This window comes from Mirounga angustirostris, unplaced genomic scaffold (assembly GCF_029215605.1).
Source record: "Mirounga angustirostris isolate CCGP_5_RB_7025 unplaced genomic scaffold, mMirAng1.0.hap1 SCAF_12, whole genome shotgun sequence".
Lineage (NCBI taxonomy): Eukaryota > Metazoa > Chordata > Mammalia > Carnivora > Phocidae > Mirounga > Mirounga angustirostris.
Genome location: NW_026991720.1, coordinates 44,782,859 through 44,808,914, shown reverse-complemented (window position 1 = coordinate 44,808,914; position 26,056 = coordinate 44,782,859). Strand labels below are relative to the sequence as shown.

The window sequence follows — 26,056 nt, the reverse complement described above, 5'->3', positions numbered from 1 at the left end:
TCAAAATAATTCCTTTATTAAGCTTTTGCCAATTGATTCATTTGAATATGCTATTTTCTGTCATGATTTCATGACTCATTTTAATACAGACTTACATTAGAAATTAAGAAAGGTTATAAACAAATGATCTAAGATTTCAGTTCAAAATGTAAATCCAAGGAAATGGAATAAATAAACAGAAAAAAAAAAGATACAGGAACAAACTATACAATAGAGAGGAGCAACAAAATTAAATCCAGTTCTTTAGAGATATTGAAAAAAAAAATGCTGGTTATATTGCTCAGGAAAAAGAGAAAAGAAACAAATAAATAATATTAGAAATGCAGGAGAGTCATGACTATGATATAAATCATAAGAGAATATCTTGAAAACCTTTATGCCAATAGATCTTAAAATTTAGGTGAAATGGAAAAATTGCCAGAGTCGGCTGCAAAATTAGTAGAAAACTCTAATATCATCAAAGAATTTAAAGCATTAATGAAAATCTACCCCTCAAACCATCACACTCGGTTTTATCAGAGTGTCAAGGAAGTGAAAACATCTGTCTTATCCAAATGTTCCAGAAAATAAAACAAGAGAAAAAGGTCCCCACCTGCCTCTATGGGCCTGGTAAATAACCTTGATGAAGCAAACCGACAAGAATAGCATAAGATAGAGAAATTATAGGCCAGGCTCACATGTGAACATTGACACAAAAAATCCTGAATAAGTTATGGTCAAACCAAAATAACATATGCAAAAAGATAGAACCAAGAAGTATTTATCCCAGGAATGCAAAACTGCTAATAGACCTATGGATTAATAGTGGGCTGGTGTTTCCCTTACTATCTAAGATCTAAAGGAAATATCTCACAGGAAGTTCTTAAAGCCTCTTATGGGAAATCCTAAGAAACACTTGTGAAGTTTTAAAATGCAAGGTTAGCAAATTATTTTTAGTTTTACTAGCCAGTGACTTCTGAATCCCATTGTATTTCCTTTTTTAAATGTAGTTCTTGCTGCGAACGAGCAGAACAGAATTATAGCATGGCATGGCTGGAGCCGATCTGAGAGCTTATGTAGTTAAACCTGTCATTTTAGACCTAACTCACATAGAGGTGAAATCATATGCCCAAGGTTACACAGTTCATTGGAGGCAGATTCAGTTTGATGACCTGGGTAAACTTAGGGCTCCAGTACACACAAATGCCAAGGGTCCCCCACAATGCTGACCCATGGATATGGACAATTCCATCTCTGACTATGTGATGGATTAACTTATTGGACAAACCCTGTCACCTAGAACACCTGGAAAGGTTGGAGATGATGTATACATATGTGTGTACATGTGTGTATATACATGCACACGTATGTATACATATATGTGCATGTGTAGACATATGTACGTGTGTGTATACACACACGTAAGTGTACCAGAATATATGTAAATATCAGGGTACAGTCAGGGCAAGAAGAAGAAAGCCAGGGTTTGGGGCATCAGGACCCTGGAGAGAAAATAAGCATATGGAGGTAAGCCCAATTTCTCTCCAGGAATTTGCCAATTTCCAAGAGCCTGAGGCTGAGAGGTTGAGAAGCTGGGCAGAACTTTGGGGAGACAAAAAAAATTGGAATTCAAGGCCCTCTGTGAGTGGCGGGTCCCGGTAAACACCCCAAGCTATCACTTGGAGTCATTTTGGACACCTGAAGGACTATATGTAAGAACTATAAGTTAACAGAATTTAGCCAGCCCTTACGATGGAAATAGCTAAATTCCATATTGGACTAAAAGACACTGTCCCTACCTACCTGCCATCCAGAAGCAAAGTAAATTATCTCTGGAAGAAAATAACATCACTCTGAGCCTTGAATTTTTTTCATACACACTGCCTGCATTTAATAAAAACTTCTCAAACATAATTAGGGGAAAAAAAAGAAATAATGAAAAACTGAGGGGAAAAGTAGCCACAAGCCTACAGGTGATCCAGATGGTGGAGTTACTCAACACAGACTTTTAAATAACTAACTAGTAAGTTCAAGAAAATAATGACGAGGGAGTTCCCCGGGCAACTATAATACATATTTTTTAAAAATCACATGGGAATTCTAGAACTTAACAATACATAAGAAATCAAGAAACTAATTAAATTAAGAAACAAACAGATGGGTTCAACAACAAATTAAATACAGCCAAGAAAAAGATTAGTGTACTGGAAGTAAGGCCAGTAGAAAATATCTGCCTTCAAATATAGAAAAATAGATGAAAGGCACACACACAAAGAAACATAATGAACATAGGAGGCACAGTGGGTGCTTGAGGTGAGACACCGTCAGAATGCTTCAGGATTGCTCACCAAAGCTGCATCTCAGGTCAGAGGTGGGCCTTGGGCTTGGGGCACCAACACTGACTGGAGCATGGGGTACAAAATACAGTGGTACTATTATCTTCCACTGAAAGCATAAGGATTATCCAAGGAGATTAAAAAAACAACCACCATATGCTACTTACAAAAGAAACATCTTAAAAATAGGATGCTGAAAATGGAAGTCAGAAGATAGAAAAAGATATATTCGAGTCCTATAAAGTAACACCCTTTTATAAAAAATAAAAGACTCGATCCATTTAGGAAGATGCAATCATTCTAAACGTGTATAGATTTAAAATACGTAAAGCGAAAACGATAGAAATAAAGCTAATCAGGACAAAACTAAGTTAATCTATTCATTGGGGAACATTGGCATATTCATAAAGAAAGAGTATCTACTATCTACCTTGGGGAATTGTCCCCAAGGCGTGAAAATGAGGGTACAAGACATCTCTCATGGTGGTTGGAATTTCACATATTAGGATATGTGCCTTTCTTTTCTTTTCTTTTCTTTTTTTTTTTTTTTTTTTGATGTATATATTTGAGAGAGAGAGAGAGAGAGAATGAGCACGTGAGCCGGGCAGGGGGTGGGGGGCCCAGAGGGAGAGGGAGAGAGAAACTTTAGCAGACTCTGTGGCTAAGCATGGAGCCTGATGCGGGGCTCGATTCCAGGACCCTAAGATCATGACCTGAGCTGAAACCAAGACTAGGACACTTAAACTGACTGAGCTAACCAGGCGCCCCTGGGATATGTTTCTTAAAGTAATTTTTAGTCTTGGGCTTTACACCTGAGCGTAGAACTTTGTAAATGAGGACGTTATGGGCTTGGGGGATGGGAAGTGAAGCAGACTCAGGGAAGGGACACAACAGATTAGTTTTATACTTTCTCCATGTCTTAGCCATGCCAGCTTATACCTGGAATCTGCACGGCCAGTTGTTTTCCCCTCTACATATAAGACAAATGTTTGCACATGCTTTGACTCTCATTTCCAGCTTCTTACAAACTCAGATACACGCCTACCCTTGTCAGGTTCCTTCCAAACATCAGGTAGAATGATTATTCTCCACTGTCTTACTTAGAACCGTTCGGTCATGGAATTAAAATTTACACTGTTTCCACTCCATAAGGCAGCGTCAAACAATGACATCTAATTTCCTACGGCCATGTTCTTTGTAGCTAATTGTCGTATAAAACAGAAATATTAAAAAAAAATTTTTGACATGTGCCTACACTATTAGTGTTTGCAAATCCCTATTACAGGTATGCGTGTATTGTGCTAATTCAGAGTTTTGGGACTTCCAGAGTTGAAACATGCCACTTCTCTCTATTTCATACAAAGTTGCTGCTAGCCTGCGGTCTTTCACTCTCCCATCCGGTGTGATCGGGTATTCCCTTTCCTTGGGTGTTCCGTTTAAAGGGCTGTAGTGGCTTTGAAGCCAGGCAAGGGACGGCCCTGCGCCCTGCCTCGGGTACACAGGAGCTGCTGTCTGTGTGGCTTTACCTCTGGAATGCCTTGTGTCCAGCTGTTAAGAGTTTCGTTGTTGGAGCACAGAAGACTCGAATATAAAACCAGCTGACAGGTGCTGGGCAAGGCTCTCACCTCTCTGAGCCTCAGCTTTCCTCATGTGTCAAGGGGGGATAATTTCCATCCCAAAGGATTATTGTTTCCCTAAGGAAAACTCATATGAAACTCAGTGCTGGCGAAAGGTCAGAACGCAATAGTTATTACTATTCGGAGACTTATTTGGAAGGGTCTGTGCAGAGGCCCTCCAGGACTAGGAGTTTATACGAAGGGAGAAGTGACGTTTGGGGTCTGTTTGAGGTCGTCATGCAAGGGGATGGCGTGGTGTCCATCATGCGGACTGTCCCGTAGCCCAAGTCTCACGCCTTCCGCCTCATCTCAGGAGGAGCAGTATAATAGAGAACAAGTACAAAGCAGAACAAGAGCTTTAAGTTGGCATGAGCAGAAGTCAGCACCGCTGGGTGGTAGCCCAGGTATCAGGCATGGCACGTGGCAATGTAGACACTGTCCACATGTAGCCTTAGTGTTGGCGTGAGTTGTGGACATGGCGGCATGCTATGGGAGCCGGGGGACCACCTCCTTCAGGAGATCTGGGTCCCGTCCGCAGCAGATGCATCACAGTCACTGGAACAGGCGGAAATAGGTATGACAGATGCACTAGCTGGAAGGACCCAAAAACCAAGGTGGAGGTATTTGAAGTCATGCTCAAATTTCCACCATGCAGTAAGTGAGGGTCGAGCCAGAGAAAAATGGACTCTCGCCAGGCTGGTCTGGCTGTGCGAACCTTCGCATCCTGAGTGATACCTCCCAGGCCTCTCCATTCCACATTTCATGTTCTAGTTCCTTTCTGGAGGGCTTGCCATCTATTTTTTCCCTGTTTATATGTGTCTGGCTATCCTTTATGTCATTCTTAGAATATGATTAACCACATGTCATGTACATGGATTTGTTATTAGCCGGGTTTCACTCAACCTTTGTAGTGTATAGAATATGGAATAAATAGCTTTCACACTTTCTCACTTTTTTCTCAGCATCTTTTCCTCTCCCCTCCCCTGACCTGCTCCCTGAATCTCTCTAGCCAAATATTCTTGCTTTTCCCTGTGAATCTTCTTTCTTGTAACTATATTCTATCACTTGCAATCTGCCATCGTAGTGATGTCTTTGCAGATCTCTCTGCGTCAGTGTGAGCAGACTTGTGGATCAACCGTTCACTTCTGTACGGGCTGACGGAGGCTTCAAAGTCATTCCAGCTCTCTTTTGTCTTTCGGTGTGTTTCCCAAAGCACTTTTTAAATTTTTTACTTAAAATTTTTCTAAGTTAAAATGTTGAGCCTATTTATTAAAAAAACAGATAAGGATCCCTGGTGTTTCTGTACCAAATGATGACTTTAGCAGTGTCTTCACCAGCACAGTGAAATTTGGTGTAATTATAATGACAATCAAAAGCAACATTTTTAGAAAAGTGGGAGTTCTTATTTTCAAATCCAGAATGAGGTTAGGTACACATTATATTTCTGAATTATTAGTTTTCCATTTATTGAAAGTTAACAAAATCACATGTGAATAAAGAATGAGAGAAAGAAGGTAACAAGAGTCAGGAAGGAAAGGAGAGAGGGAGGGACCATCATGCATGCGTAAATACTTTCATTTGAACATTTAAAATCACATAACTTTCATAGTCTTTCTCAGAAGAAACGATGGAAACAAGTCACGATGGACTGATGGAATGGGAACATTCTGAAAGTCATGCAGCAGCTCAACCATTAGCTTTTGGAATGTACTTAGGCTGGGTGGTGGGGGGGATCACCATTCTTTGAACAGCTTTATGTGCCAGGGCACTGGGTTTGGTTCCAGAAAGTGAAACACTTGACCTCTACCTCCACTGAAGTGTTTTCAAATGTAACTCTTAAACAATGCTTATGTGGGGGACTCTGATAAGAAAGGATTGCCTTTCAAAGTAACAAATGCCCCTGACTCACGAGTTTGTGCCTAGCTATTTTTCTACATGATGAGAGGTTTTGGCACACTTGGCTTTATTGTGGTATCTCGTACTGCCATCAAGGAGATGGTTTGGGCAAGAGAATCTGTTACAGGGTCGAGGTGTGGTTGTTTGGCCATGAAACAGAGTGGAAACAATAAAACAGAACACAGCAATACAAAATCAATACAGCCTGAGCTCATAACCTCATTTACTTTCTTATATTCTGAAAATTCATGAAAATCTTCACGAATGATGTGAGCCTGTGTCAATCCTGTTGGATCAGCGCTCTCTCCAATCTATAGCACAATAACGTGATGAAATAAACTGTGGAGCAGAGGGATATACGTTCAAACTGCAGAAGATATAGTCATCTTTAGTGACCTGGGACCCATCTTCTTTGGAGTAGAACTGAGGTGAGGGAGAGAGGATAAACAGGATACTGAGATGTGGGAGATTCAGAGAGGTAAATAGAGGCCCCAAGCAATGGTGATGCTGAAATAGAGGCCAAGAGATGAATGTCTCCATCCTGACAGACCCGGGCATTTGCTTTCTCTCATGCCAAGGTGGTATCACTGCAAAGGCAGCCATCTTGGTGGGGACTCCATGAGCTGTGCCACAGAGCTCTGCCCTCACCTATCCCTTCGGTGGATCTAAAGAGGGATGTGAGAGAAGCAGTCCTTTGGCTTTGAGTGGTGGCAGATACAAGGAGTGGGCAGGACAAAACCTTTTATTCCTCCTACTCTCCCAGGCTATGACTCTCCTTCCTTCCAAATCATTTATACTGGTCCAAATTCTTCAGCTCAAGAGCATGTTTAGGTCTTTGCCACATTTTCCCATTAATATCGACCTTCACTTTAAGAGTCATATTGATTTCATATTGAGAATATATATGCGCTCAACATCTTTATAAGATCTTTGTTTTCTTTTGGGGCACCTGGGTGGCTCAGTTGGTTAAGCGACTGCCTTCGGCTCTGGTCGTGATCCCAGGGTCCTGGGATTGAGCCCTGCATCAGGCTCCCTGCTCCGTGGGAAGCCTGTTTCTCCCTCTCCCACTCCCCCTACTTGTGTTCCCTCTCTCACTGTGTGTGTGTGTCTCTCTTTCTCTCTGCAAATTAAATAAATAAATAAAATCTTAAAAAAAAAATCTTTATTTTCTTTTCACAAATACTTGAAATTCTCATAGAACATGAACATGTCAGCTCAGTTACTTGACTTTTTTTTTTTTTTTTGAAGATTTTATTTATTTATTTGACAGAGAGACACAGCGAGAGAGGGAACACAAGCAGGGGGAGTGGGAGAGGAAGAAGCCAGCTTCCCGAGGAGCAGGGAACCTGATGCAGGGTTTGATCCCAGGACCCTGGGATCATGACCTGAGCTGAAGGCAGATGCTTAATGACTGAGCCACCCAGGCACCCCTCAGTTACTTGACTTTTTTATTTCTCCAGGAGATCAAAGTGATAAATAATGAGTGAGATATTTATTGCTTTCTCTTTTTCCCTGAATGTCTTACCCCTTTCCAAAAGCTGCATCATCCTGCCAAATTTAGGTCATGGAATTAAACAGTAAAATATATGTACATGTAAGTCACCTTATAAATATAAGTGTTTTTGGTCTAAAAGGTATTTGTTGCCCATAAGCTGTATATAGATGATTGTCTTTATTATCTTACTCTAAGGGATTCTCTCTGTTTTTGAGCTTCCAACTATGGAAGAATTGAAAACCTTATTATCAGTTTAGAGGAGAATTGTGAAATTAACAACTTCCAGACAAGACTTCTGAGGAAATTTGGAGAGTTTAAGGAATTTAAGACTGGGGTGAAATCTAGAAATGGGGTTCTCATATTTGAGGTTACAAGGGGCATTAACATTTCTGCTCTGACCCTTGCTCCCTCACACAATGGCTAGAATAGAAGAGAAGTGAAGCCTCAAAGAACCATGGAATGGGGGTTCACTTCCTTATCCTGAGTCCTAGGTAGCCTCTGGTGGTCCCTCAACCTTTAACCTTTCCTCAACTGTGAAAGGAAGAAGCTCATGGCTCCATTCTAGGGCTGTTGTGAGAAGGAAATGAGATCACCCACTTAAAATGAGCAGCTTGCATTTGTGGGCGAGGCAAATGCTGTATATATTCCAAACGCTGTATATATTACCTTATTCAAAATGACGGCGTGAAAGACATGCTGTGTCCATCACTTGGCAAGTGAGAAAAGGCAGGCACAGAGCTGAACTTTGCAAGTCTGCGTTCTTAACCACACTTTACATTGAGAGCATCGACTCGAGCACAATAAAGTCTCATTCGAAGTGAACTAGAAATACTATTATGCCTTAGCTTTCCTTTATTCCCAATCTTCTCAAGGGTGTCTTTGGAAATTCTTAAAGAAACAGAACGAGTGGTGTTAAAAATCACCTTATGCATGCAGTAAGTGTAGGAGTGCATTTGAAAGGAAGTTATATAATAATTACCAAATGTGACGCATTCAAAAGTGATTGTGAAAATAATACCTCGCAATTATGATGGAGTAATTGAGAGGTGCTGCTGAGGGAAAGATTTATTTCTTTCCTTTGCTCCTGAAAAACTAAGGATATTTATTTATTTATTTATTGGTTTGCTCATTTATTGGCAGATGGGGCGTTATTGTTCAAATTCGTGATACTTAAGAGTCGGAAGGGTGACGCCTCTCATACAATGATCACAGCCTTTAAAAGTAAATTTCCTATTGTCAGACACCCAAATTAACTGGCATGGATATATGACAAATTGTGAAACAGTTGATTAAACCGGTTGCCAAATAAGAACTCCCTTCAGATAATAACTCAGAGTTCAACACATTTTAGCACAGACTATATGAAAGTCTTTATTTAGCAAAATCAGAGATCAAGATTGTTATCCTACATTTACTTTCTCGAAGATAATGTGATTATAATAATAACAATGTGATGAGCTTTGGTATGAACAGCTTCTGGGCCCAGTTCACTAGAAAGTGCATTTATTTTTGCCAGTAAAGGATGTGATTACATAGTAGAAAAGAAGGTGGGTTATTGATTTTCTTTTTTTTTTCTAAAGACTGCTTATGTTCTAGATGATGACCGCAAAAGTCAACTGATATTCTCAAGGCTACCCAGCAAAGGTGGGCCAGGATCCAGGACTCCTGCTTGCTAGAACTTGTTCTTCCCATAACAATAAATTACCTCCTTATTTTTTGGATTCCTCATGCTTAGTAAGTCCATAATTCTTGGAAATATGCTCCAGTAGAGACAGTTTGGGGCCAGATTGGTGCTGGAGGTGCTTTCTTCCCACATGGGGGCAGGCCTAAAGGAGGAAGGACAAGGTGGGCTCCCTCCTCCTGCGCATTATCAGTGACCTTCTCCCTGCTCCTACATGGCTGATGCACCATGCATGTTGGTTTTCATGACATCCCCCTGCTATATGAACTAATGTAATGGTAATCTTCACTTAACATGGTCCTGATTTAACATAAGCTAAGCGGCATCATTAGAAATAATGGTAACATTTTCCTCTTCTTTCCAACAATTGTTGTATTTGCTAGAACTTTCAGAAAATGTTAAATAATACCATGAAAATGAACATTCTGATTTTATTCTTGATTTCATGGCATCATGAAATACGTTCTGCCCCTCCTCAGCCTTGTACTAATGTGGTAGAAACTGGGGCTCAATCTCAGAACTCTTTCTGCAGAACATGAATGCTGTTAACACACCATAACTCTACCCTGACAGCTACCCACAGCTACTGCCAACTGGTAGGAATGAGCAAAGGTGGAGAAAACCATTTGCCATTCATACTCTAGAGTTTTGCCATGCGTGGAAAGTGCTCTCCTTTATCCCATTTACTTTCGGATTTCTTCTATTTTTATATTTTTTCTTTTTCTTTCTTAAAACAGGCTTGCATATATGCAGCATTTTCAAAGTGATTACATGCTTTTTGTTTCTTTGTTTGGCTATTATAACCATGGATTACATTAATTTCAAAACATTAAATCATTCTTCAGTTTCTGGCTAAACTATTTTTTGGCCATGGTGTATATACTCTTATATTTGTTAATTTTTAATTAGGGTCTTAGTTTCTGTATTAGCAAGTGACATTTACTGTCAGTGTTGTGCAACTTATTTTAAGACCACATTTTTAGTGTCAAGGCTTTGCTACCTTACTAATATCATTTGAGGAATTTCCATCTCTTAGTATGCCCCTGATTTATATAAAATGTATCTGCTCTTTACAGGGTCTATAGTGCTGTCTCTAACCATCTGGGCTAAGTGATTCTTGGAATGTATTCTCAATTTTGTCCATGATTATTGATATATTCAAATTTTCATCTTTGTTTATATTTTGGTCATTTACATTTCCCTAGAAAATTATTCATTTTATCTGCATCTTCACGTTTAGTTTCAAAGAATTATAGCTAGTATTCACTTACAGTTGCTACAGTCTCTTATCTATACTCTCTATTCTAATTGTGAATGTTGCATATTTCTGTATTTTTATAATTTTTACCCATCTTAGAATTGCCTATTTCATTGGTCTTAACAAAGAAACAATTGTTGCATAAATTTATTAATTCTATGGACCTTATCATTTATTTTATTTAGATGGAGGTTTTTTAAAGAATTACTGCTCCTATTTTTCTATAAAATATTTTTCTGTTGATTTTAAGTGTTTTCCATATTTCAATAAATTTTTCTTTATTACTTTTACTCCTTGTTTTATTTCTAACATTTATAACACTTGTTCTTTATCGATGTAACAAGGCCCTCTATTTAAGCCTTTTTCTTTCATTCTCTCTCATAGTAACATAGGAACATGTTCTTTTTGTGTTGTTATTGCTTACTATCACACACTCCATTAATTTAAAACTTTTTTGTCATTTTATTTTATGTATATTGTAAATATCAGCAAAGAATGCTCTTAGCCAAAAGTCAGAAATCAGAACTAACCATAGCTTAAGCAAATAAGTGTGGTGTCTTTTGCTCTTCTATTTTGTTTTGTTTTGCCTTTTACGACCTCTAAGGCCATAGATTCTTTTCATATGCCATCCATCTTTAGCATGTTACTTTGTTGCCTCATGTTTGCAAGATGAATACTGCATGCAGCTCTGGACCTCACAAGAATTTCTAAGCCAAGACAAAAGGGTAAGAATGGCGCCAGTTATGTTAGTTTCTTTCATCTGAAAAGTAAAAACTTTCCCAGAGCCCCACACTTCCCTGTCATTGACTAGAACTGTATGACATGACCAGCCATAGCTGCAAGGGAGACTAGAAAGCATTTATCTGTTTTGGAGTCTCTACTAGAAGATGAAGAAGAATGAGTTGGAAATATCTGGCTAGTTAACCAACTAACTCTTGTCTGCTGTAATATGTCTATCGGAAATAAAAATTATGATTTTTTTAATGCAATCTGAAATGTGACTTTTAGGTTTATTATTATAATTGACTTTAATCCTCTCATTACGCTTCTCCCCCTTTTTATCTTTTAGTATTGTATAGAAGATAATTTCTTCCCTTTTTCTCCTCTCTTAAAATTTCTACTAGTAGTTAATGTTTGTTGAAAAAGATTCTTAACCTGTTTTCCTATGATAAGATTCAAAAATTGAATTTTATCTTCAATATCCCATTATTTAAGAGAAGTAATAGTTAATTCCCAACTTTCCCTTTTGTTATACTTAATCACACTCCTATTACCTGACTTATAAGAATATTTGAGATTTAGATCAGAATGCAGTATTCTGTATTATGCAGTTCATTGGTTTTCAGCATATTCATAGAGCTGAGTGCCCATCACCACAGTCTGTTTTTGAACACATTCATGACTCTAAAAGGAAATACACAAAAATGCATTATATTATTAGTTTTTCCTTTGTATATATTTTTTTCAGTATTTTCATTGTTTCTAGCTAGATTTTTTTTTTTTATATTGCATTATTTGTTTCAGAGGGACAGGTCTCTGATTCAACAGTCTTACACAATTCACAGCACTCACCATAGCACATACCCTCCCCAGGGTCACCCAGCCACCCCATCCCCCACTCCAGCAACCCTCAGTTTGTTTCCTGAGATTAAGGATTCCTCATATCAGTGAGGTCATATGATACATGTCTTTCTCTGATTGACTTATTTCACTCAGCATAACACCCTCCAGTTCCATCCATGTTGTTGCAAATGGCAAGATCTCATTCCTTTTGATGGCTGCATAATATTCCATTGTATATATATACCACATCTTCTTTATCCATTCATCTGTCGATGGACATCTTGGCTCTTTCCACAGGTTGGCTATTGTGGACATTGCTTCTAGCTAGATTTTTAAATGTTCTTCAGGCTTCTTTCTTTTTTTAAATTTTATTTATTTATTTGAGAGAGACAGAGAGAGATAGCAAGAGAGAGAACACAAGCATTGGGGGAGAGGGAGAAGCAGGTTCCCTGCTGAGCAGGGAGCCCAACACGGGGCTCTGGGATCATGACCTGAGCTGAAGGCAGACTAACCAACTGAGCCACCTGGGGAGGGGCCCTTAGGTTTATTTCTAACTTAACTAGTTGCAATATTTAAACCCAGCCTTTCATAACCTTTGTTGGCTGGAGAGTGAACTCAGCAATGTATAACAGAAAACTTAAAGAACAGTTGCTTAAACAAGATAGCTATTTTTGTTCTTTTGTATAACAAGAAGTCTAAAGGTAGGGAAATCACAATTGGTACAGCAGCTTCACAATATCATTGGCTACCCAGGATCTTTTATACCATCCCTGGGATGTGGTCTTTTTTCTCCCGCTCACAAGATGACTGCATTGGGTGCAACAGATACGAAGGAGGGGCTCTAAGAAGGAAGGAAGGAAGGCTATCCTTGTATCAGGAGAGGAATACTTTCACAGAAGCACTGAGCACACTCTGCTTACCAGAACTATGTCTGGCCCAGCCAGCTCCTATACACACCCCTCTTCCAGAGAGACTTGTGGCTTTTCGATGGACACATTGCCAACATGAACAATTAGAAAGGGAAAATCAATATTGGATAGGCAACATTGCCACATTCCCCTTTTTTGACCCCTTCTTAGGTTAGTTGAAATAGATCATCAATTAATATTTTTTAAAGAGTATATTTTAAAATTTCCTATGTATCTGAAACTATAGTCCCATGCTTTCACAGGTAAAAACTCAACTTTGCCTCAAATCATTACATTTCCCACTCAGAACCCTGTATTTATTTTCTAAAGCTTCATTGAGACATACCTTACATAGCATAAAATTCCTGCATTGAAAGTGTGTAGTTTAGTGATTTTTAGTGTATTCATGACACTGTGAATCCATTGCTACAACAATCTATTTTAGAACATGTTCATGACATCAAAAGGAAACTCCATTCACATTAGCAGTCACTCTTCATTCCCCTCCTCTTAGTGCCTGGAAACCATAATCTACTTTCTGTCTCTATAGATTTTCTTATTTAAGAAATTTCATGTAGATGGAATTATACAATACATGGCCTTTGCAATGGACTTCTTTCACTTAGCACAATGTTTTCAAGTTTCTTCCATGTTGTAGCATATAAGTACTTCATTCATTTTGTTGCTATTTGAATAATATCCCATTGTTTGGATGTACTACATTTTATTTATCTATTTCATAAAATTACCATCCCATTGATGGGTATTTGACTTGTGTCCACTTTGGAGCTATTATGAACCTTCATGTGCAAGCTTTGTGTGAATATGTTTTCATTCTCTTAGGAATATACATAGCTAGGAGTGGAATTATTGTGTATTAGGATAACTTTATGTTACCTTTTGAGAAAGTATCAAACTGTTTTGCAAAGAGGCTGCACCATTTCACATTCTCACCAGCAGAAGAGGAGAGTTCTAATTCCTCCTCATTCTTGTCAACACTTGTTATTGTCAGTCTTTTTTTACTATAGCCATCTTGGAAAGTATGAAGTGGCATTTCATTGTATTTCCCTAATGACTAACAATGTTGAGTATTTCTTTGTGTATTTATTGGACATTTAAATCTCTTTTTTGGAGAAATATCTATTCAGAGGCTTTCCCCTTTTGGTTATTTGTCTTCCTATTGTTGAGTTGTAAGAGTTCTATATGGTATACATATTCTGGATACAAGTTTCTAGTCAGATATATAATTTGAAGATACTTTATCCCATCATATGGGTTGTCTTTTCAGCTTCTTGCTGGCGTCATTTGATGCACAAAAGTTCATACTTTTGATGAAGGCCACTTTGTCTTTTTTGCTTTGTCACTTAAGCATAAGAGACCATTGTCTAACCTAATGTGACAATGATTTCTTTTATGTTTTTTTCTAAGAGTTTTATAGTTTTTGCTCTTACACTGAAGCTTATGATCCTTTTGAGTTAATTTTTGTGTCTGGTATGACTAGGGGTCCAAATTCATTCCCTTGCTTGTGGATATCCAATTGTTCCAGCACCATTTGTTGAAAAGACTAATCTTTCCCCCATTAAATTGTCTTGCACCTTTGTTGAAAATCAATTGACCATAAATGGGAGGGTCCATTTCTGGATTCTCAATTCTATTCCATCATTATGGAATATGTCAAAATGTCTATTGTTACACCATTACCATATTGTCTTAACTTCTGGAGTTCTGTAATAGATTTTAAAATCACTGAATCTCTCAACTTTATTCCTCTTTTTCAAAATTGCTATTTCTAGGTTTCTTCTCACTTGTGCCTCTGACTGAAGTGCTTTGTTTTGAGGGACATTCCTCAGAATGCAGTGTACCACCATCGGCCCTCCCCTAGCTCCTTTTTCTATCTTGGATTTTTTTCTGGAATTTTCAGCCCCTGTATGGATGTGGGAAGATGAGACAGGGAAGAGAGCAGGGGTTTATCCTCCAGCCACCTTCCAGAAGACTTCAACAGCACAGAGGTGGAGAGGATGTCCATTCCTTCACAGTTGTAGGCTTCACAGCACCAGGTCAGGGGATCGATTTGGGGAGACACACAAGCATCTTTCTCCTTCCTCTTCACTCATGGTCTCATTTGGTTTCATAAAAGTCTCCTTTAACGAAACCTGGGTAAATTCCTTTCAACCCCATTCCACCTTCTGTATAACTGATGTTTGCCCAGTACCTCCCACTATGACTATTAGACTCTGTTTATGGCCAGCATCTGTCTTGGTTGGTTTATGCTCATGTCTGATGACAATATTTTGAATAATACCCTGCTCATCACACATGTCAATTACCCCTAGATATCAAGATGTGATTACCTTTCAGGATAAGCTTTGGTGCTGTTATGAGCTTTCATCTAAGCTGTGCTTTAGAACTGTAAACCAGGTGCCACTTGGCTTTGGAGCTTTCCATTGGATGGGACATGAAATCGTGGTGTAGCTGCAGTTTCTGACTGCACTGAGTAATTTCATTTAATAATCATTTTGATTTTCCCTCTGTGTAAATTTTCCCTGAGAGGAGGTTAGGCTCATTGGGAGGTGAATTCATTCTCTCAAGTCATTAAGGTTCCAGTTAGTGCTCCGCAGCTATAATTAATTAAACTATACTCAACTTCCCTAAAAATGAAATTCTCTATATCCCCAGTGAATTTGAGATTTACACTGCATAGATTGAGGCATGAATACGCCAAAACCTGAATTTTTCTTGAAGCTTATCTTACCTAATTTTTTTTTCTTTTTGCCTCCCAGTCTGCCTTGATGAAGGTATCTTGTAAGTAGGGGCATGAGGAAGGTGATGTTTCATTTCTACTTTTGTACTTCACAGAGTTTTTTTGGTTAATCTAAATGTCCTATCTGGTAATAATATCTGAGAAGAGGGTGATAGACAGTAAAAAGGAGGAAGTATTCTTTATTTTAATTAAAATGCTAACATAAGGCATGATCATTGAGTGATTGCATTACAAAGCAGCTACTTGTTCTGCCATAGTTAAGTGTGATTTGATGCGTCCATTATGAGCCTCTCTTCTCAGGGGTTTATATCTTGGCCAAAATAGTCCCTCCAGGCTGAAACTTGGCAGACAACTCAGCCTAATTACAGTCATTTTCCTTTTTGGATTAAGAAAATGGAATTATTACAGTGCTTTAAGCCCACCCATCCCCATATTTTCAAAGGTCTGTATTTATATCATCATAAATTGTGGGCTTTTGATCCTTTCAAATAAGATGGCAACTTAGCAAGAACCAAAGGAGTTCTTAGTACCTGTAAGCAACTTGATCCAGGCATTCCACAGAGAGGGACTCATCCTTCTGCAAGCGATTGTAGCCAGGAGTCCAGGAAGTCACTACATTAGTAACAAGGTTCATGGGGGTGTCAAGAAGGCCGGTGCTGTGGGTTTTGTTACCTTCAGTGAACAGGCAAGGTGTATCTCCTACTCCCAAGTCATGAGTCCACAGCCCCATCACATCCCTCCCTTGACTTTCAGCTGCTCTAGAATTGTCCTTCCACACGTCGGACCTCCATGCTCCTCATTCATCTTTACCCATCAATAGGGGTGGACAAAATTCAAGGGGGTTAGTGGCGATTAGTGGGTTCTTAGGGTATTAATAGAAATCCTGGGTCAGCGAATCTTCTCTGCAGGAGTCACTTATGTTGTAATCTTGGAGACCTCAGGGATCAGTGGCTTTACCACCTCCAGAGGGCCAGGTAGGTGATTTGTTTGCTTCCGTAAATTATCATTGTATTATTTTTGCCACAGTTATTTGACATATAGATCACTATGGATAGTATTAAAATTTTCATCATTCCTTAGGTGCAGTAAGTGAAATTGGACTTAAAATTCTACATCTTACCTTTTCTATCCCACTTGACTTTTTTCTATAACTCAAGGCATGTCATGTCCTCTTTGAAATACTTTCACTTAAAGTGAAAATATTGTAGATAGTAGATGGAATGCTTTTGCAACTTTTAGATAGCTTCCCTGACAAAAACCACAACCTACAATTTGCAAACTTTTGTGAAGAAATCAGTGTGGTTTCTGCAATTTACAGCTTGGAATTCCCTGGGTTCTTGCTTGTAAATCTATCTAGATCTATGCCATGAATATGTAACATGCAGACTGATGCTGAATGTAGCACTGTGATATAAATAGGTTTCTTGGGCTTTTCAGAAAAGCAACAGGAGTTTAAAAAAAAAATTCAACTCCGTTTTCTGCACTGTGCAGCCCATTAAAGAGACTGTGGAATCAAAATGCTGAAGATGTTAGACAGAAAATGTTGCTGAATCAGTCCCTTCGAAGAGGCTGGCGCGAATGAGTCACATGGTGCGGAGGGAGAAGAAGCTGGGCACACTCCTAGCTGTCGAAGGTTTTATTTACTCGGAAGGTTTGGTATTTGTGTGAGTGCAGTGAAGAAATAAGGTATGTCAATGATACATACAAACAAAGTTACAGCAATTAAATTAAAAACTAGAAAGGTTTTGAATGTTAAAACCAAAAACGTTTTAATTGAACATAATTCTATGGAAGACTATTAAATTACCACTTTGGAACAGAAGCACAAACAATGTGATAATGAGCTATGGAACCAAAATTTAGAACAGATAAGCTGAAAAAATTACAGGTACCCTGGTGTAGGAAATGCACAGTGCTGATGATATGAAAATATGAATTATTTATACCTTCTTTAAATGTAGAATGTAAATTTGCTTAGAATTAATTTCTGTTGGGAAATCACTACACAGTAAACATGGCTGTCCCTTAGGGTAATATTTTTCCTCCTAAATGTTATTATTATTATTTTATTATTGTTGTTGTTGTATTGGGAAGAAGAGGAGATGAAAAAATACTCAAGATTGAAACTGCCAAGTTATGGTTACACTGGAAAATTAAAATTTCATTTCTAGGCAACATGGAATGTAGGCAGTTACAAAGTAAATTATCCTACGCTTTTCAACAAAGGATAGCCACACTGAGTGTTATGGACTGAATTGCTTCCCCCTCCACCAAAGATTCATGTTGAAGCCCTAATCCACAATGTGATCATATTTAGAGATGGGGTGAGGGCCCTAGCCCAATGGGACTGCTGTTCTTATAAAAGAGGAGGATCTCTGTGTGCGTATGTGTGTGTGTACAGAGGAAACGTCATGTGAAAATGTAGCAAGACCATGGCCTACTGCAAACCGGGAAGCAAACCCTTTTCAGGAATGGAATTGGTCAGTATCTTGATCTCAGACCTCCAGCCTCCTGAACGGTGAGAAATGAATTTCTGTTGTTTAAGCCACCCAGTCTGTGGTGCTTTGTTATGGGTGCAGACTAAGACACTAGGTCAGTAAGATGCACATTTAAATTTAATTTGAAGGCATTTTTATATTTACTAATGTTCATCCACTGAAGACCATAAAGGCTTTTGTTTTTTTCAACCCTCTGAACTGTGTGCGCATGAATGCCTGTATGTACTGCCCCTCAATTACTTCTGTTTATTGATTCATTGAACGTATATTGTTGTTTCTTCAGAATGGGAAAGTCAATTTGTAATCACTATAAAAATTGTTGAGATAGTTTACATTCTTTTTCCCTATTAAAGCTTTAAACTCTGATGTGTATTTACATTTTCAACCCCTCTTCACTTAGAGTAAGCACATTTCAAGTGCTTGTAGCCACATGCGGCTAGTGGCCCTCATACTGGACAGTACAAGTTTAGATTGGTTCAAATTAGTTAGTCTCATGCAAAAGTAACATGGAATAAGTCTACCATACCTATAAGAGCATAGTCAAGTGATCAGCCAATAGATTCTTGGGTCTTCTTAAATATGTATACTGAATCATCTCAACTATAACTAATGGGAGACTATAACTAATGGGAGAAAGAAAATTTATGATTATCTAAGAGGCATGGACATGGGACCACTGGCTGTGGTCTTGGGTCCTGGGCTCTGTCAAGACAGAGATTAACATCTTCCTCCTTAACTAACCTTCCAGGAAACCTCAGTAGCTCCTCACCCCAATGCACTTCACAGGTGGGGAAGCTGAATCCAGAAAAGGAAAGCAATTGGTTTGAGCAAATTAAACAGTTAATTAGTAGCAGAACTAAGACTAAGACTCAGGTCTTCCAGCTCTCTATCCGTTAATCTTTAATAAACCATGGCATTTCTGAATTGATGCCAAAATGTCTTTGTAACACTTACCAAAATAACTGTACTTCAGAACATACACAAGTCATATAAATCACGTGTGGGGGTGGTGGGAGGGGGAAGGTGGGAAGGGATTTAATGAATAAGTTTTGTTAGTTAACATAAATATGTACTAATTTATCTCAGCTTCTCAGAATATTTTTAGGCTCTCTGGCCATTCATTTCTCTTCTCTATTCTGGCTGAAGGCCACGTTCTGGAGTCCTTTGGGCCAGATGGACTAGCTGTGAAGTCTGGGCTTATAATTTCTCTGTGACTCCGTTTCCTCAACCTATACAACAAGAAGAAAAGAGGTACTTCCTCATAATGTGGTTGGAGGGATTTAATAAAAAAAGACATTAAAAACACAATAGAGTCTGGTACATATTAAGCATTTAATATATGTCAGTTGTTATGAATGGATAAAATTGCTACATAACTGAGTTTCAAATGATGATGTTGATTACTTCTTATTCTCTTCTAGTAAGAGATTACTTCTGGCTGGAATGTCTTCCCATCTTCCCTTTGAGAGTGTTGGTGGGAGGCAAATGTAATGGGGGTCATGTTCTAGAGGCAAAAGGTAATAGATGCTTTCTCTCATACTCTCACTAAAGACACTAAAGCCAAACACTCGCTAAGAGCAAGAGGAGAGTATGTGAGTGCCCTTGTCGTTAGTGAAGGGTTGGCTGGCTACTAGGAGCCAGTCAGACTTGTATGGTGTCTGACAAGTTCTCTCTGAGTCTCTCTGCTGCCCATCTCCCCCTACTCCCCTGCCTTAGCTTTACCTGGACCTTCTTCCCATGAGCACCCCTTGTTTCTTCCACATTGAACATCTCAAAACTCTATCAACTCATCAACCCTTTATCCATGCTGTGTCTTTGCACCTAACTTTCCCTCTGCTTAGAACATTCTTACCACTCCCCTCTCCTCCTGCCCAACACCTCTCTTCACCTTTTCTTGGCAATGTACAACCTCCGATGCCTGCTCTTCCTTGAATTCTGAATGCTCCTGGGCCCCTCCGGCATTTTGTTCTGACCTGTCAAGTTACCAGAAGATGTGTGTTGAGTCTCTCTTCCGCACCAACAGGGGGCTCCTTCTGGGTGGGGACCCACCTTACTCACTTCCCCATCCCCAGCTCCTAGCACATGGCCCGGTGCCTCCTAAGTGCCCATGCACACGGGTTAGATAAAGGAATTAAGGATCCTGCCCACAGCTGACCACCATTCTTACCATTATAGCCCCAGAGCTCTTTCCCTTCGGTGCTCAGAGTCTGGAGCTCCATTAGGCTTCCAAATGTAAATTCTGTCTTTTAATTATGAACCGTAGAAAAATGTGTGCGTGAATGTGGGTATATTTTAACCTTGGGTGCTTGCATTCTTTTTACCTTTGCCTGTCTTGGAAACCTTTGCCTTCCCTGTGATCACACCTCTCTCTCTCAATAAATGGACATGAAAGCGAAGACGTAAATATTTTTATCCGACATTGTTTTGGAGCATTGCTTTCCTGTTCGTGGCTGTTCCCTTTTCATGGACCATTAGCAGCTTCCAAAGGCAATATCCTTTCACTGTCACACTAGGCCATGGGGGGCCATTTCAACAACTTCAGACTAGGGCATTAAGTGTAATTCTGGATGAGAGTCAGCACATAACCAAATAAAAATAATAAAGGGAAAGCTTGTAGGAGCCATTTGGAACGCTGTCCCGCGCTGAATTCATTTGCAGCCTCGCAGAAACCTTCCCATCACCGGTGATCAGCCCCAAGCCCGACCGTACCTTATTTAATTGTAAAGTATTTCATATCCTCAGAAACAGCCCTGCTCATTTGCTTTTCCTTTTTTGGAGATTGTCTTGGTGGAATGCTGAGATCCTAATCAGTGGGAGAAGAAGAAAATACAGGTTTTTATTTTAGCAGAAAAAAAAAAGGTGCGTTTCTTAGAGCTTCTCTCCCTTTCTTAAAATGAGCATTTAGGAGGCCTCTTTGGAAATTCTTCTAAAATAGGTGCTTAGCACAGGGGAGAAAGAAACAGAAAAGCAAGGCGAATTAAGCTCAAGTGCCTATTTCAGCATGAGCCACTGCCACCCCTGGTCTCCACATGGATGGCAGCTGCAGAAATGAACTGGGGAAAGCCAAGCATGGGAATTGATTTCCAGGCCAGTGTCCCTGATGGTCAACCCACTTGAGAGTGTCCTCAGGTCTAGCCAACCCAGGGAAGTTCAGCCTACATCAGTGTATCCCTAACTTTCCTGACACCAGGGCCCCTCAGGGAGGCCAGTTGTTAAACACACTGATTCCCAGAGACCTCTCACCTTGAAATTCTGACTTAGTTGGCCTGGGGAGGGTAATGAGAATCAGTATTTTAAGTCATTCTGGATGAACCTTATGATCCGGCAAGTGAGAAAACACTGCCCTAATTTATTTATCCATTCTCTAAACAAACTTCTTTGATATCCAGTTTTGTACGAGGTGGTGTCCTAGAAACTGTGGGGACAGAGCAGGAATAGACGTGGACCCTGCCCCCCGGGGAGTCCACAGTCTAGAAGAAAGTTGTGGCACTTCCAGAAAGCTGCCAGTTCGTGCTTTTGTTTTCAGCTTTTCTACAACTCAGTGATGCAGATGAATAAACATTGGTGGTATATTCACTCATCAGGCAGTCAAGAAATGCTTGTAGAGTTTTTGTGCAAGATGTCCTTCCTAAGACCCGAAAGGGTCACACCCCGGAGCTGATCCTTCAGTTCAGAGTATCTAAGGACAGCCTACATTAGAAGACCAGAGATGACTCATGAATCTGTTTAACTAAATAATGCTAGTACAAAAATCATAGCTAATATTCATTACATGCTTATTATGTGCTGAGCTCTGTGCTGGACATTTTCCTCTAAGCTCCTTTAAGTGAAGGACTGTTTTGTTCATTGTTATATCCCCAGCTCCTAAGACAGGACCTGGCACATAGTAACTGCTCAATAAATATTTGTTAAATTAATAGGTAGATATATTATTAGCTGACATAATCATCAAGACAGTTCTCTGAGCTAAATATTAAATACTCCAGATATTCTAGAACTCTGGGAGAACTAGAGATTCTGAACCCAGAGATTCAGAAATATAGAGAATCTTTATTTTTATCAAGGTCTTTGAAAGATTCTCCGAATCAGCCAGATTTGGGAAGTAGGAAATCTGGACCAACCCCCTAACAGATATATAAATCCCATGGGCTACATTCTCCTTTTTTGGCTTCTCCTTGAACATCTCAAGGACAAGAAATTCACCACTGATTATGCTAGCCCATACTGTAACCCGTACCAAAGTCCAATCACTTTAGTTGTAGAAATGTTCTTCCTTATAATTACCTGAGTCTGACCTTTTCTTCACTACTTCTATCCTGATTTTCTCTCCAGGTAAAGGATGATGCCTACAACATTTAGCTCCCGATCACCATGTATAAATGAAGAATTGGATCATACCATCGTACCATGATCTAGAAACAAGGGGAATGCTGAATCCACAGCCGATCGTAGCTGAGAGGCATAGACCCTGGACTCCTTAGAAATCAACACTGTGCTCTGAGTTTAGGAAGTACATGGACCCAAGTCCCATAAACGCAGGTTTGAAAATTGACCAACATATTAATTATTTGACCTTGTACAAATTCCTTGGACTCTCTGAACTTCAGTTTTCCCACAAGTGATGTGTCAATAATAAAATATGCTACCATGGTGTGGGTAAAATATAATAGGTAACAATAACAAAAACAAAATCCATATGCAAAAGTAAAATAATATCACATAAAAAACATAGCTAACATTTTTCGTGTGCTTATTATGTGCTGAGCACTGTCTCAGCTAATATTCCCTTAAACTCCTTTGGCCTATTTTGTTTGCTTTGTTCATAGTTGCATCCCCAGCACCTAGAACAGCATCTGACTCATAGTAACTGCTCAATAAATATTTGTTGAATAAATGAGTCAACCCATTCACTTACCTAATCTTCAAAATAGCTTTGTGAGCTAAATGCTACTGGTAACCCTATTTTACAGGTGGGAAAACTGAGACTGGTTACTCATTCAACCAGGAGGTGATGGAAAGGAAGTTTAAACCCAATACATTCCCAATGCAATTTATTATGTGTCTTTTACCATTCGTTGCTAATGTTAGTAAATGTAACATTAGATTTGTATCCTTATGCTTGGTGACATCTGTTGCTGGAGAAGGAACACATGAATTTGGTTGTGGTACTGGATCTTAACCTGTCATCACTCCATCCTGTGGGTGAATGTGCATTTTCGGAAGCTGGCGGCACCAGACCGGGGCAGTGTTCTTTTCGTCCAGCTCCTGGTGGCCTCGCTGCCTGCTTTGTGACATACCGTGCTTTACCCAAGGCCTTGGGTTGTCTTTTCCTCCCACTGAACAGTCACTGGGAAAAGCGAGAACTCTGAAACTGCTGGACTGAAAATGAAATATGCAGTGGCTTCGGGCTATGTGTTCCCTTTGCTGGGAAGCACCGCCAGGATAATTGTTTCTACAAAAAGAAACTACAACTCTGGCAAAAAAAAAAAAAAAAAAATCAAACCCTCTGTTTGCTTGAGCCTATCATAAAGCATTGATGGTAATTATAGAAGCTGATTGTGCGACAGTTTCGTTTAACTTAATTGGCAATTTTTTTAAGCCGCAACACAATAAAAATAGTAAAGAACGAGTCAGGTTCTAGAGTGGAACATTTAGCTTTGGTGAAATGTCAAAGATCTGTACACACTGCCAAAGGTGTGGGAAAGTAACTCTTGGCTGTCAGCTCTGTTATTTAAACCTTTGCTCCTCGTGTTTTAGATTCTGTTTCCTGAATGCAGAGTCTGATGTGGGCTTTTAGCCCATTGTGGCTAAACAGGTCTTTCAGCGGTTGTGGGAAGAAATGTGCCCCATAAACTAATCTGGAAACATGAGAGCCCTGTGTCTAGGAGAGGTGGCTTTGCAAGACGACTTGGGTCTTCGGTGGCAGCATCCTGCTCAGGTGTGTCGGTACTGAGCCTGTATGAGAAAGGTGATGCCATGATTATGAAGAGACAGGGAAAATTTTCAAGAAAGAAAAAGAAATGAAGAAAGGTATTGCCTTTCCCACCAGCATTTCAGTAAATAACTGTGTATGTCACTTTTCCCCTTTGAAGAGCCACCAGGACTATATTCTCAAGGAAGGCGACTTGGTAAAAGTTGACCTTGGGGTCCATGTGGATGGCTTCATCGCTAACGGGGCTCACGCTTTCTCGTGGTGGATGTGGCTCAGGGGACCCAAGTAACAGGGCGGAAAGCAGATGTCATTAAGGCAGCTCACCTTTGCGCTGAAGCTGCCCTACGCCTGGTCAAACCTGGAAACCAGGACACACAAGTGACAGGAGCCTGGAACAAGGCCGCCCACTCGTTTAACTGCACACCGATAGAAGGTATGTTGTCCCATCAACTGAAGCAGCATGTCATCGATGGAGAGAAAACCATTATCCAGAATCCCACAGACCAGCAGAAGAAGGACCATGAAAAAGCTGAATTGGAGGTACGTGAAGTATATGCTGTGGATGTTCTTGTCAGCTCAGGAGAGGGCAAGGCCAAGGATGCAGGACAGAGAACCGCCATTTACAAACAAGACCCTTCTAAACAGCATGGCCTGAAAATGAAAACTTCATGTGCCTTCTTCAGTGAGGTTGAAAGGCGTTTTGACACCATGCCATTTACTTTAAGAGCATCTGAAGATGAGAAGAAGGCCCGGGTGGGTGTGGTGGAGAGCGCCAAACACGAACTGCTGCAGCCATTTAATGTTCTTTATGAGAAGGAGGGTGAATTTGTTGCCCAGTTTAAATTTACAGTCCTGCTCATGCCCAATGGCCCCATGCAAATAACCAGTGGTCCCTTTGAGCCTGACCTCTACAAGTCTGAGATGGAGGTCCAGGATGCAGAGCTAAAGGCCCTCCTCCAGAGTTCTGCAAGTCAGAAAACCCAGAAAAAGAAAAAAAAGAAGGTCTCCAGGACTGCAGAGAATGCCACCAGTGGGGAAACATTAGAGGGGAATGAAGCTGGGGACTGAGGTGTGTCCCATCTCCCCAGCTTGCTGCTCCTGCCTCGTCCCCCTCCCACCACACCCCAGGCTCTGTGAAGTGCAGTTTGTCTTCTCCACCCAGAACAGCCAACAGAGCAGGGTCTCCCTGCCCCCATCCCTGTCCCCATCCCAACCCCTTCCAACAACAACCAGCTCCAACTGACTCTGGTCTTGGGAGGCCAGGCTTCCTAGCCACCAAAGACTACTTTAAATAGAAAAGAGAAATTGAATAATAAAATCAGGAGTCAAAAAAATAAAAAAAAAATAATAAAAGAAACTGCTTATCCATGTTTTTCTGTTACTATACATGTGTGTGTCCATAAATGATATAAAGTAGTGATGTGTTTAAAATTTACATAAATGTTATCATATTCTATGTTTCTGCCTTCAATTTCACCCAACATTAGCTTTTTAAAGTTATCCATTTGATACAGAACTAGATCTCATTCATTTGTTTTTTTTCTTCCTCTCTCTCTACCTCTATCATCTGTCTATCATCTATCTCTCTATCATCTATCTATATCATCTCTCTCTAGAGATACGAGATCTCTTTCTCTCTAGAGAGAGAGATGAGAGTTTGATTTATTTCTAATTTCTCACATTCTCGCCTTTAATTGTTCAATCCGATTAAAATTTATTTTTGTATAAAGTGTGATACAGAATTTCCACATGTCAAAATGTTGCTTATGGAAAAGAACATCATTTCCTCTACTGCTTTATAGTGCTCCCCTGTTCTATTTCCAGTTCTGATATACCCATAGGTCTGCTTTTGGCCACTCTCATAATCCATTAATCTATGTCTCTGTCTCTGAACCAATATAATATTCTTCTAATGATTATAGATTTCAATAAGATTTGATACCTGCTAGGCTAAGACCCACACCTTTATTCTTCAAAATGGAAAACTGTGATTTAGATAGCAAAATTAAGCTTTGACCGACTTTATTAGAATCAAAACCAAAATGTCAATTTACTCTGAGCCCAAGGAAGTGGGACATATCATGCTGTCTGCAATTAGTCCTCAAAACAGTCTGGTAGGATTGAAAGTACTAT

General features: G+C 39.7%; 1 protein-coding gene across 1 annotated transcript; it reads left to right on the top strand.

The window, feature by feature from the left end:
• The first annotated feature begins 4,414 nt into the window (after positions 1-4,414).
• Positions 4,415-25,245, top strand: LOC123836139 (proliferation-associated protein 2G4-like). The gene is given in 7 exon segments (XM_045865219.2): positions 4,415-4,505; positions 7,538-7,656; positions 8,903-8,966; positions 19,413-19,508; positions 23,807-23,971; positions 23,974-24,179; positions 24,182-25,245. Coding segments are annotated over 7 exon segments (1,551 nt in total). The 3' UTR covers positions 24,992-25,245.
• The last annotated feature ends 811 nt before the right edge of the window (positions 25,246-26,056 follow it).